The 13,004-nt window shown below is 49.5% G+C and overlaps 2 protein-coding genes across 7 annotated transcripts; one reads left to right on the plus strand and one right to left on the minus strand.

The window, feature by feature from the left end:
* Window positions 1–2,446: 2,446 nt before the first annotated feature.
* On the minus strand, window positions 2,447–7,084 carry EIF2B4 (eukaryotic translation initiation factor 2B subunit delta). Of its 6 annotated transcripts, none has more exons than XM_037813274.1 (13): window positions 7,007–7,084; window positions 6,607–6,650; window positions 6,134–6,269; window positions 5,729–5,932; window positions 5,386–5,468; window positions 4,984–5,075; window positions 4,645–4,759; window positions 4,370–4,446; window positions 4,080–4,182; window positions 3,739–3,866; window positions 3,405–3,582; window positions 2,813–2,993; window positions 2,447–2,689 (listed from the first exon to the last, which is right to left on the minus strand). In XM_037813274.1, exons 1-13 carry the CDS (start codon window positions 7,035–7,037, stop codon window positions 2,490–2,492), a joined length of 1,572 nt encoding a protein of 523 aa, XP_037669202.1. In that variant the 5' UTR covers window positions 7,038–7,084; the 3' UTR covers window positions 2,447–2,489. The 6 variants fall into 6 exon arrangements, with proteins under 6 accessions (XP_037669202.1, XP_037669201.1, XP_037669204.1 ...); XM_037813273.1 differs by having other exon boundaries at window positions 4,071–4,182; XM_037813276.1 differs by having other exon boundaries at window positions 4,071–4,182; window positions 6,841–7,041.
* Window positions 7,085–7,338: 254 nt separating this feature from the next.
* Window positions 7,339–12,919, plus strand: SNX17 (sorting nexin 17). Its single transcript, XM_037813137.1, has 15 exons — window positions 7,339–7,530; window positions 7,943–8,017; window positions 8,940–9,057; window positions 9,536–9,600; window positions 9,852–9,962; window positions 10,068–10,158; window positions 10,322–10,409; window positions 10,655–10,724; window positions 11,014–11,106; window positions 11,208–11,411; window positions 11,550–11,675; window positions 11,844–11,921; window positions 12,078–12,152; window positions 12,244–12,285; window positions 12,378–12,919. Exons 1-15 carry the CDS (start codon window positions 7,468–7,470, stop codon window positions 12,489–12,491), a joined length of 1,413 nt encoding a protein of 470 aa, XP_037669065.1. The 5' UTR covers window positions 7,339–7,467; the 3' UTR covers window positions 12,492–12,919.
* Window positions 12,920–13,004: the final 85 nt, after the last annotated feature.

The raw sequence follows: 13,004 nt of genomic DNA on the forward strand, positions 1-13,004 counted from the left end.
TTCTTGTTATCAGTCCAAGTTATCTTATGTATTTGTACACATATGCAAATACATATCTATTTTTCCCCTTTTAACACAAACGTAACTACACAGTGTCCTGCATCTTGCTTAACCAAGTGTACCTTAAAAGGTTTTTCTGTAAGTAAAAACCTTTTTCTTTATGACTGCTTGCCATCTTTAACTATCTATAGCATAATTTAATTAGTCCCTTAATAATGGATACTTAGGTGGTTTCCAGTCTCTATTATAAATGAAGCTATAAAAACCTTGAATCTAAGTTACTTCAACCATTTGCCACTGTATCTATAGGGTAAATTCCTAGAAGTGGAATTGCTGTACCAAAGCTTAGGTGCATCTGTAATTTTCACTGATGGGCAATAATCTCAACTGACCTCTCTCTGCCTCTAATCTCTATCCGTTACCTTTCTAAAGCATGGAGCTGACCCTGCTGATTCCCTGCTTAATTTTGATGATTGAATGATATATGTTGAATATAAAAAAACCCATGAGTTCATAATAATCCTAAAACGAACAAACAAACATACAAACAAAAAAATGAGAGTGAAAGCCAAACAGCAACAGCTGCTCATTGTACACCACTGGAAATAACTAGGGACTGCCTCTTCCCTAAAAATTAAAATAAAGGGAAGAATTAAGCATTTATCCTCCCTTTCCAGTATGAATCATAATTGAATAATTATATCACTCTGATAAGGGGAAGAATACCAGCTAGTAAATGCAGAAAGAATTATAGAATTTGAAAAAATCATTTTGCAACCTCTAATGAAATAATTCAGGCAATAATCACCAGTGGATGAAACCACGAAATGAAAGGTTGTTGGGAAACTGAAATGGAGGGGGTCAGGCTTTCACTGAAGGTGGAACAACCAGCCCTTGTTTGCCTTCTGATGTGAGGCGGTATAAAGCACGTAACACCACTTACGAAGTATTCATGACCAAAAAGTTGAATGGAAATACAGGGAGGAAAAAAATTTAGAGGAATAAGTTAAATGATACAAGGAGACAGTCAATCCAGAATGCAGGACATTCTATAAGACAATTGACCTGGTTTCTGCAAGTCATTGTGTGTGTGTGTGGGGGGGTGGTGGAGTGGGTTAGGGGAACAGCTTTTGATTATTAGAAATTTAAAGAGACATCAAACAAATACAACATGTGGACTTGTCTGGATCCTGATTCAAAGAAACCAACTGTAAAAAATAATTTTTGAGAAAATCAAGGAAATTTGACTATGGATTGGGTATTACTAAGAAAGTATTATTAAGTGTGATAATGACATTATGGTTCTATAAGGAAATTTCCATATTTTTTAGCAGCACATACTGAAGTTTGTAGGAGTAAAATTATATGTTTGGGGTTTGCTCTAAAATAACTTCAGCAAAGAAAATAAGGAAACAGAAAGCAAATGTGGCAAATCGTAATAACTGTTCCATCTGGTGATTGGGATTCTTTGTATGGTTCACTCTACTTTTATGCTGTTTAAATTTTTTGAAGAAAACACACATGCACACTGAGAGAATGGATGACTCTCCATTTTTAGGCCAACAATGGTTAGGTTCTCACACTCTGGCCTTAACCAACTTTTGCAGCTTTATCACTCTCCACGTGAGCCTCAGTTCTAGCCTCACCACACTACTTAACACTCTAAAATAGTCCAGTCATTTTAGAGCCTATTCTGTCTTTGTGTTCAAGCTATTTCCTATGCTGAACTGCCTTCCCATTCTTTTCCAACTGGGAAATTTCTTATCCTTCAAGGACTAGGTCAGATGTTACCTGTGAAGTCTTCTCCAACCTTACTAGAATGAGTGCCATCATCCTTGATTGCTTCCAAAAAATTTTATTCATATCACTAGTGGAATTTATCTCATACTGTAGATATTATTTGTGTCTCCTCCTCCACCATGACAAGTGCTCCTTAAGTGCATGTAGCAAAGAAGTTAAGGACCCAAGTCTCTGGATCCAACTGCCTGAGGTTACATCCCAGTAACTACTGACTAGCTATGTTACCTTGAGCAAATAATTTAACTTCTCTGTGCCTCTGTTTTCTCATCTGTAAAATCTCACTTCATAAGAGTTGTATTAACCTTCCTAAAGGGATAAGAAAGGGCTTACAACAGTTTCTGACATGTAGTAAGTACTCAATAAATGCAAGCTATTGCTAAGGATAGGATTCTTGTCTTGATATTCCTCCCAATACCTAGCTCAGTGTCTGGCATGGAAATGCTGGAAAAATGAATGATAACTTGGATAGTTTTTGGTCTCCAAACTAACCTTCACTTTGGCCCCAAAGCTCTGGCTTGGAGCTACAGTCACCTGAAAGGCTTTCCATAGAGATCTGAGGTTGACAGCAACTGATAAAAGGGGCTGGGGATTCTGGATTCCTAAACTCAGTGGCTGTAATGCAAAAGATATAAAAAGGCAGAGTTGCTGAGTATAGGAAATAAGTCATTTATTGACCCTGTGTTTCCCCCTTACTGGTCACTGCTCTTGACTCGTAGGACAACAGGCACGGAACTGCAAGGGATCATCCCCAGATCTGTGATCACCAGATCCACGAGCTCTGGGGGGGTCACATCATAGACCAGATTCAACAGCCGTAGGGAGGGGTAGTTCTGCCAGTTAGCCAGGGCCACGTGTTCTCCCCGCTCACACAACAGATCATCAGGGTCATCTGCAATGGGAGGTGTACCCATTTATGTCCTTTCAGAAAACAAGTTGTAGTTTAACCTCCCCTCACCCTCTCAAACCTCAGGTTCCCTGGAACCTTCTCTTCTGCCTTCCTGGGCCTCTTTACCTAGCTCATTAGAGACAAAGGCATCAGTCTGCACACGCTCACAGAACTTGTACGTTTCACAGCAGACCAGCACTGGCACATTATGGGCTCGAGCCACGAGGGCCAGCTGTGCTGTCCCGACCTGTGACATCACAGACCCATTGGCCAGGAGTGCGTCAGCTCCCAGTAGCACCTTAGAAACCTGTTTTGGAGAGTGGGGAAGGGGGAAAAAAAAAAGTCATGTGGTCTCAAAGCACAAGAAAGTTCTCCACTTCTGCCCAGAACAGCAATATTAAAACAATGAGTAACAAATCTTAATGGTGGCTCTCTTGGAAAACACCTGAGCATTGACCCACCAAACCTCCCTCAGGAAAAATAAACTCTGTAGTTACTTTTGTCCTGTTGCCTCTCAGTGGTTGCAAGTTTAATATAATGTCCTTACAATACCTAGACTGTATTATGGCATGCTGTAGGTGGTTTTCCCATTAAGTATAAACAGGACCTATATCATTCTAAAATTTTCTAAATAATTCAACCTTGGAAAGGTAGGATTATACCTCTATTACTCTACCCCTTTACTGCCAATTCTGAAGTCCCTTTCCCCTGCCCTCACCTCTGGGAGCACATAGGAGGCTGCAGGAATCAGCAGGTAGGAGGCAGGGACCCCAGCACGGACTAGAGAACGTAGTGTGTGCCTTCCCTCCAGCCGTGGCCGGCTGTCCACCACTACCACCCGAAACCGCCGGCCCTTGGCCCAAGCCTCCTGAAGAATTCGTGTTACCAGAGATGAGCTGGAGTGAATGGAGAGGAGGATTCAGCTATCAATGTCACTAACCGATGGCCAGCCCATTCCTAAAGGGCAAGGGGTAGCCCCTTCTTCAGACTGTTCTATCCCCCAACTTTCTCAGACACAGGATCCCTTTCCAGTACTGTGATCTGGACCATACCATCCATAAACCAGGATCACATCTCCATTACTGATCTTCTTATAAGCATAGCGTGAAATTGCTTCAGCTGCAAGCACAATCTTCTCTTGCACATATCGATCAATGGCTGCTCGAAGTTCTGATTTGGCCTAGATGGAGTAAGATGCTTAGGGACTTCTGCTTATCATGCCCGATGCTTGAATATGTGTATAATGATGGGCCCAAAGGTGGCATGAGTCAGACTACCCAGCCTCTTCCTTGGCCCTTGACTAGGGCTTGTGTTGCCCTTCCTGGGAGTCCTAAACATGTTGCTTTAACTCTACCCCCAACGGCATGCCTTTCTCATTCCTCACACTCATCACCTCCTCTTCCCGCTTGGAGCTGCTCACACCCGTGATCTCCTTGTTAAGGAACTTGATGGCGTTGTACATGCTCGCTGACAGAGGACGGCACTGAGTCAGGAAGCTACAACAACAATACCTTACATTTGTGCAGGTCTTTACAACTTACTTACAAAGCCTTCACATTTAAAAAATATCTTTAAAAAGGAAACAAGAGAACAGAAAAGTGAAAATAGAAGTTGAAAAGCCAGAGAAAGGGTACAAGAAAATGACTGGGTAGGTGGGGGTACACTTGGAGCAGTCGTCCTTACCTGATGTAAGGTTTTAGCTTATTCACTAGATCCCTTGAGAGTTCTTCACTGGGAGGTGTTGTGTAATCCTGAATCACCTAGGGAGAATATAAACTAAGCAAAATGCTCCAAATAAAAATCCCTGGAATGGGGGTGGGGTAAACCTCACTGAGGAAGGTGTTCTGAGGGTGGAGTCATTCCCTCTTCTCCCCCCTGCAATTACCTTTGGTGAGAGAAGCTGGGGTAGTGTTGGGGAAGGTGGGGTTGGGTCATAAGAGGCAACAGGATGAGCATACCTGCTGCAAGGCACGAAGCAGGGCAATACACCGGGCATTGGAGCCACTGACCAGGCCCTGGGAGTACTGCAGGCCGAGCCGCACCATGGCTGGGTGGATCACAGAGGATGGGATGCTGATGGGATGGCGGTGTCACACACTTTGCAAGGGAGCTTGAGCACCCATGGCCCACCTGCCCCTGATAAAAAGCAACTTCCTTCACTAGCACAGACTCCCCCATTTCTTCTAGAGTTTTTGCCTTGAGTCCATCCTTCTTCCCACAAATTTCCAGTTGTTTTCAATACCGAGTCACTGAAATTCCTCAGACTTAAAAATTATGACAATTTCATAAGATCCTACCTCATATACTGGGTCAGAGAGTTTTGTCGGCTGTACTGGGGTAGGTGAGAGAAGAGACTGACTTTGGATCCATAATCCTTTCGTGTAGGGACCTTGACAAAACAGGGGAATGGAGCCAATGGCCCAAAGTTAAAAATTTATGGGATGGAATGCATAACTATATGATGGTACTGTGAACAGTTGATTGTACACCATAGATGATTGTATGTATGTGAATATATCTCAATAAAACTGAATTTAATTTTTAAAAAATTATGGGATAAAGCTGGAGAGGAAGTAAACAGTGAGACTACCTTGATCCAAACCCCATCTTTCTGAGTCTCACCTTGCCCCAAGCACCTCTCTTCCCTCTATCCCATCTCCCCAGGATCTTTCTAGCCATGCACTGAACCCACTTGCTACCTGCTGTCGCTCTGGTTTCTTAACAAGCCTTCTCAGCGGTGCAGGGTCATCAACCTGAGTGTGCTCAGGGAGATGCTTCACTCCTAAAAGATAATGATCATGCTCTCAAGATACTGTACATGCAACTACATAATTTACTCTTGGGGTATAAAGGGCATCATGAAAAATAGGAAAGGGAAAAAAAAAGAGGAGAGTAGAAGGAGTATGGGTAAGATGGGGTTGAGAGGAGAATTTTGAACTATGGGTCACAAGGCAAAGAAAGGGAGGGGAGAGCTGTTTTACTCTGGAGAACTGAGCTGGCATAAGAATTAGTAACAGAGGTCTTGATATGAAGGGAAGATACCTGAAGGGGTTTCTCCAGCTGTGCTGGGGGAGGCCTGAGGAGGTGGCCCTCCTGGTTCCCCTTTCCTTGCCTGTTTCAGGGCCCGCTCTGCCTCCTGCTTGGCCCGCCGCTCAGCACGAAGTTCAGCTTTACTCCGACCAGCTGAAACTTTCTCCCCAGGAGTGCCTGACTGATTGCCAGGCCCTGGGGGTTCTCTGATTGGGCCTACAAAAGGTAGAAGGAAGAGGTGCCCAAACCCCAGGCAGGTAACATCCGGGTCCCAGCCAAAGCCTCACTCCCTATTTATCGATACTCTTCTCTTCATTTGCTCAAACCAACTCTGCCCTGTCTCCCCTCCCTCCCTCCCACCACATCCCTCTACCAGCTCTACACCCCAGCCCATTGAAAGATCCCTGTCCCCAGCACCTTGACATTGGGCTGTAGATACAGCAGAGCCAGTTTCTGGTTCTGCTCCCTTTTCCTCCTTCCGTTTCTTCTTCTGCTGTTTCTTTTCCTTCCGAAGCTGTAACTTCTCTTCTTGGGTCATCTCCCTCCCACCTGCCTGAGACACAGACACAGAATACTACTCTTCCTCAGCATTTCCAAAGGTGATAAACGCTACTGGATGCTTACAGAGTCTCACCAAGTCAAGTCCTGGAGTCTCCCTAACTGCCACCAACTACCTGCTAAAACCTTACATCCCACGGATATCGACGCTTCTCCCAGGGTCAGAGTCAACTTAACGTAACAAGTGAGAGAACTCGGTAAAGTCTCCTTGTTTTACCGAGAAATAAAACGAAACAGGGATGGAGGCGGTGGCGAAATTAAGTTAACACAGCCTCCTGCGTATCAAGTAAAACCTTGTTAGGGGGCTCGGGAGGGTGGATACCCTCACTTACCCCAGGCCGGGAAGAAAGTTCCGCCTTCATCCCGGATCCCGATTCTGCATCAGAAAACAGTGCACAAAGTGAGCGGGAGGGGCTCCGGGAGGGTTTGAGGGGAGTCGGCGCGGCCGGCTGCTGGGTCTGCATGGCCACGGCTCCGCGGCCGGGCGCCAGGCGAGACGGGACTCCGCGTGGGGACGCGCTGTGCGGCAGGATCAAAGGAAAGGCGGGGTCACCCACCCTTCTCACAGGAATCAGTCGGTACGTCGCGCCCGGCTGCGCCAGAGGCTGTGCAGACCGGATTCGGACCTGGCGCCGGGACCGGCCGATTCGGCCCAGAAGAGCCCGGGGGCCTAGCACCAGACGGCCGGAGCCTGTCGGTTCGCGTATCTGTGCGCCCGAGCCCTTCACTCACCCTCGCGAACAGACACAGCTACGGCAGCCATCACTCTCCGCCTTAGGCTCCGCCCCGCTCGATCTCGATCACTGAGCCTTGCTCCACGGTCACTGAGACCACAGCGCCACCTGGGCCGGAGGCTGAGCGGCCGCCACCCGCTGCGCGCAGCCTAAGAGGACTACAATCTCCGACATGCAGCCGGGCTCTACCCCTGCGCCTACGGGTGCCGAGGAGGGCCATTGCCGCTGTGCGCTCCCGGCCCCGACGGCCGCCTCGTACCGTTCAGACTACAGTTCCCAGCATGCTGGGACAGCTGCAGCTCGGGGCGGACGTCCCACCACTCTTCCCACCTCGGATCTTCGGCCCCCCCCCAAAATGGCGTGTGAGGCTGCGGGGACGCGCTGAGCAGCGGAGGCAAGCGTGCAGAGCCGCCGCGGCCCTTACAGTCCGGAACCCCGCCGGGCCCTGCTGCCGGGAACATGCACTTTTCCATTCCCGAAACCGAGTCCCGCAACGGGGACAGCGGCGGCTCCGCCTACGTGGTGAGAAGCGGCCAGCGCCCGGCCGAACAGGGGCCGAACAGGGGCGGGGATAACGGGCCCGAGCCCTCCCGGAGCGGCCTCCGAGGCCTGGCCATCACCTTCCGGGCCTGGTCCGGGGCTGCTGACCCCTGAGATCAGATGTCCCAGATTCTTCGAGAGGTCGCTCCAGCTCCTGCAAGTCCTTTGTTCGGCCACTTCTCCCCGGGCTGGGCCGCGGCGGCCCAAGCGGCCGACTTCCACCCGGACTGGTCTTTCTGCTTTTGGACTGGCCCTGGGAGAGGACGGCAAACTAATTTGCGGTAGATGTCGGCCTGTTTCAGACCCAGCTGTGCCAGGCAACTTCCGGTCAGGGCTCTCAACGGGGTAGCCCAGACTGCGACCCTAAAATGCTTGCCTGCTTTTGTGTCCTCAGGCCTATAACATTCACGTGAATGGAGTCCTGCACTGCCGGGTGCGCTACAGCCAGCTCCTGGGGCTGCACGAGCAGGTGGGACTAGCAGCCCTGCCTTGAGGCAACTTTAAGCCCTCTCCATTTTTCCCCTCATCGCTTCCCTCTAGGCTGTAGTTCTCTTTTAATCACTGCCACAGGGGAGGATCCGTGCTTTATCGGGGACTATCTACGAAGCTGCTGTGCTAACTGCGCTTCCTCCCTATACTCATATCTTCCTTCCTGCTTTTCTCTGTCTCCAGTCTTACTGCTTTTCAGCTTTTGCCTGTGCATGGAAAAACCGACCTCCTCCCGGCGGCCAAAGCACATTCCTTCTGTCATCTGAGCTGCAACTTGAAATTCTTTTTCCTGCTCATACAAACCATTCACCGATTTCCTTGTATGTTCTTTGGCCCATCTCAGTACGTGTAGCTGGTCCAGTTATTGTGTATCTGGTTTGCAATGTTTCTCTGCCTTCCTTACCAGATTGTGAATGCTGTATTTAACTCAGCACAGAATCCTGGTTATACTAATTGTTACCCAGAGCAAATTGCCTAATTTCTTTGGGACTTAGTTTCTACAACTAAAAAATGGATTTGTTTCTTGCCAAGGTGCCTCTAAGTCCTAAGATACTTTGTGAACATACTTAGCTATTGCTTAACCATCTGTGCACATAAACTTTTTTATAAAGCCTTTTGCTTCCTGTCGGTTCAATGAACAGTGTCTTGCTAGATAATCAAGGGACTCCCATTGCCCTGATCCCACACAAACCTTGTGGAGGGGTTGACTTATACACAGTAAGATAGGACCGAGGCATGGCTTCTTTGAGACACTAACTCTGTCCAATGAATTGTTTCCCAGATGGGCAGGGTGGAGGGGGGTGGGGCACAAGGATTGAGAGAACGGGAGCCCAAGAAAACATGGTGGGTCTGGTTGCCTCTTCTATGTTTCTGTGAAGAGTTATGTCTCTTTCTCTAAATAGCTTCGGAAGGAGTATGGGGCCAATGTGCTTCCCGCATTCCCCCCAAAGAAACTTTTCTCTCTGACGCCTGCAGAGGTGGAACAGAGGAGGGAGCAGTTAGAGAAGTACATGCAAGCTGGTGAGTGGTTGGAGGGAACTTTAGGCCATTGACGACTGTGGAGAGAGAAACTAAAAACGCTGGTTCTGTAGAACCTGCATTCAGTTTTAGATCTGGGAAACCTCTGTTTTGATCTGTTATTTAATTAGCAAAAGTTATAAAGTATATAAGGATTTTGTAACTCTATATACTAGCAAAATAATTTGGGTTCTAACATCTATTCCTAAAGCAATTTAGATTGGTGAGGAAAACTTCATTTGTATCTGCTGTGCTCTAGACTGCCGTCATTTTCTCTCCCTAGTTCTACAGACTGGACCCAACTAGATGGTAGCCAAGGGTGGGACAGATGAAGAATTTAGTGAGATGAGGCCATCTGGGAGGTGTGGCAGGCCATCACCTGCCCAGGAAATGGGGTCAGGGAAGATTCACCAAGAAGAGGACTAGGGGGAGCCAAGAGGGAGTCCTAAGTTACTGGAACTTCGTTCTGTTGTCCCCACAGTTCGGCAAGACCCATTGCTTGGGAGCAGCGAGACCTTCAATAGTTTCCTGCGTCGGGCACAACAGGTAAGGCTTTGGGTTAAGATTTAAGGGAAGGATGTTGCTGGAAGGCCATGTCGTTTTAAGGAGGGGACTAGAGAAGAGTCATCCTGGCACTTTTTTCTGGAATGCAACTTCTGCTGTACAAATGAAATCAAGGAAGCATCAGCCTTTATTTAAGCAGCTGAGAACAGAAAGCAGAGGGATGCGTCAGAACTGGACTGAGGGCAGTTGTTAATAAGTTGGTGTCTTCCATCCCCATGTCTGCTCACCACCAGGAGACACAGCAGGTCCCCACAGAAGAGGTCTCCTTGGAAGTGCTTCTCAGCAATGGGCAAAAAGTTCTGGTCAACGTGCTAACTTCAGATCAAACTGAGGATGTCCTGGAGGTGAGGCCCTTGTTCTGCACTGCGCCCCCTTTCGCAGGGTCCCAGTCTTGGGGGCGACTGGAACCAGCGAATATGATGAGCTATACTTCCTATTCCTGTTCCCAGGCTGTGGCTGCAAAGCTGGATCTTCCAGATGACTTGATCGGATACTTTAGTCTCTTTCTAGTTCAAGACAAAGAGGATGGAGCCTTTTCTTGTGAGTTTCTCTGGACTTTACTGCTTCCCTGTGCTTCCAGTAGTGCATTTGCCACCCTCTGCCTTGAAGACCAGAATGTGGCATTTCCTCAGGGCAGCTTCCCTCTTTTTTCCCTTTTCTTGAGTGCCATGACATTTTCCTCTTTTTCTTTTTTTACCCATAGTTGTACGGAAGTTGCAAGAGTTTGAGCTGCCTTATGTGTCTGTTACCAGCCTCCGGAGTCAAGAATATAAGATTGTGCTGAGGAAGAGGTCAGGGCTGGGCTTGGAAGAGGAGGGGGTTGCTGGATTGGATTCTTGGGCCATGTATTTAGACAGAATTGGAACAAGGGGGTAGAGCTGGGTGCTTCTACCAGACCTCCCAAGCTTCCCAACTGTAGTTCTGTTAGTTTCCGCGAGTTCCAAATTGCTCCTATTTTGCCTCCAATTTCCATCCTACCTCTTGCCTTATTACCCCAGCTTAGCCCCATTACCCCTCTCCACCCTTGGCCTCACAGTTATTGGGACTCTGCCTATGACGACGATGTCATGGAGAACCGGGTTGGCCTGAACCTGCTTTATGCTCAGGTGAGCTTGGAGCTGCCTCAGAACCCTTCCCCTAAAAATGGGCCTGGTGGCCCACTCTCCCAAGAAAACACCCTTCATGTTTCTGTGCCCAGCTAATGGGGAAATTCTTAGAATACTGTCAGGGCACCTGGTACAACTGCTGTTCTCCCTATTTTATAAGCTGATAAGGACTCACTGCATAGAGATTTCCAGTGTGGAAGCAGGGCTCAGGTTGGACAGAGATAACTGGACACCTTCCTTGAACCTCTGACTGGAAGCCTCTGCCCCCCACCCCACGTCTTCATTGTAGACGGTGTCAGATATTGAGCGTGGTTGGATCCTGGTCACCAAGGAACAGCATCGGCAGCTTAAATCTCTGCAAGAGAAGGTCTCCAAAAAGGAAGTGAGCCTTGTTTCCTTCCTGTCCACCTCCAAGGGGTTGCTTTCCTCAAGTTGCCCCCACTCCCTCTCCCTGACCCACCCCCCACGGCATCTGCATTTCAGTTCCTGCGGCTGGCCCAGACCCTGCGGCACTATGGCTACCTGCGCTTTGATGCCTGTGTGGCCGACTTCCCAGAGAAGGACTGTCCTGTGGTGGTAAGCGCAGGCAACAGTGAGCTCAGCCTCCAGCTCCGCCTCCCTGGCCAGCAACTCCGTGAAGGCTCCTTCCGGGTCACCCGCATGCGGTGTTGGCGGGTCACCTCCTCAGTGAGTTGGGGCAGGAGGGGGAGGCCTGCTGGGATGGGGGCCTCAGTGGCCTTGAGCTTTGGGAATCGGCAGTGTTGAGTCAGGGAGGGAGGCAGGTTGGTCAAAATGAACTCAGCCTCATTCCCCTTCCTCTCCCAGGTGCCATTGCTCAGTGGAAGCACAAACAGCCCAGGTCGGGGCCGGGGTGAGGTGCGCCTGGAACTGGCTTTCGAATACCTCATGAGCAAGGACCGACTACAGTGGGTCACCATCACCAGCCCCCAGGTGTGAGCCCACCCTCAGGCCTCCTCTGGAGCCCACTGCACCATTACTCTTAGATTCCTAAGTCTAGGGCTCCCAGGACTCCATGTGAGGGGGAGCCCTTGTCTGAAGGGGGCCGGGCTCAGGTGACCTCTCTAGTCAGGTCAGGCTGAGCTCTCTGCTTGCCCTCAGGCCATTATGATGAGCATCTGCCTGCAGTCCATGGTAGATGAACTGATGGTGAAGAAGTCTGGCGGCAACATCAGGAAGGTAAGAAGCCAGTGGGGACCAAGCAGCTATGTTCTCCTTGCCTTTTGTCCTAGGTGTGAGGCTTCTCTTGAGAGGGGATGGGCGGGGCTTGGGGAGTGGTTGGGACTCTAAAGGGAGGGATCCTGCCCTCATCAACACCTTGTGTCGCCATCCCAGATGCTGCGCCGGCGGGTGGGGGGCACCCTGAGACGCTCAGACAGCCAGCAAGCAGTGAAGTCCCCACCACTGCTTGTAAGTATTGCTTACTGGCCAGCACCCTGGCTCCCTCCTTGCCTCTGCTTCCCCCAGTGAGGTCTCTGACACTTCTCTGCCTCTTCCCCAGGAGTCACCTGATGCCAGCCGGGAGTCCATGGTCAAACTCTCAGTGAGTTACCTGTGAGGGTTGGTGAGGTTGGTGTTTGTAGGGCGTCTCAGGGAGGCTCAGGCCCTCTGACCCCTGCCCTGCCTCTGTTACAGAGCAAGCTGAGTGCTGTGAGTTTGCGGGGGATTGGCAGTCCCAGCACTGATGCCAGTGCCAGTGATGTCCACGGCAATTTCGCCTTCGAGGGCATTGGAGATGAGGATCTGTAACCCACTGCTTGGATGTCATGTCAGCCCTCCACGCCAGAGGAATATACAGAAACTTGCCCTGTGCCTGTATCCCCAAGCTGGGGGGTCTTTATCTTCCTCCCTCCTACTTTCCCCTTTTCTCCCGTTGGCCAGGGGCCTCCTAACCAACTTTTCCTTCTCCTTCCCCTGGGCTGGCTACACAAAGGACTCCCCCCTCCCCTCCTTTTTTTTTTTCAGAGCTGGCCCTCAATGCCAAATTAGCATTAGTATTTTGCACAAAATCCAAGGGACCATGGCTACACGCCTTGGGAGGAGTTAGTCTGTTCTCCTCCTCCTCCCCCCACCCCTGGCTGCTTCTGGCTTCTGGCCATAGGTCAAGGGGATGGGCAGAGGTCTTTGTATGGTCTGGCCCAGCTCCCTATCATTAAACTCAGCCTGATTGCTGCCTACCTCTGGTGCCCTCGCTGCCCCTGCTGCCCTCATCACAGCATGGACTCCTGTGCTAAGGGAGAGGCTGAGCTGTGCTTGCCATTG

Source organism: Choloepus didactylus, chromosome 20 (genome assembly GCF_015220235.1).
Source record: "Choloepus didactylus isolate mChoDid1 chromosome 20, mChoDid1.pri, whole genome shotgun sequence".
In the NCBI taxonomy this organism is placed as follows: Eukaryota; Metazoa; Chordata; class Mammalia; order Pilosa; family Megalonychidae; genus Choloepus; species Choloepus didactylus.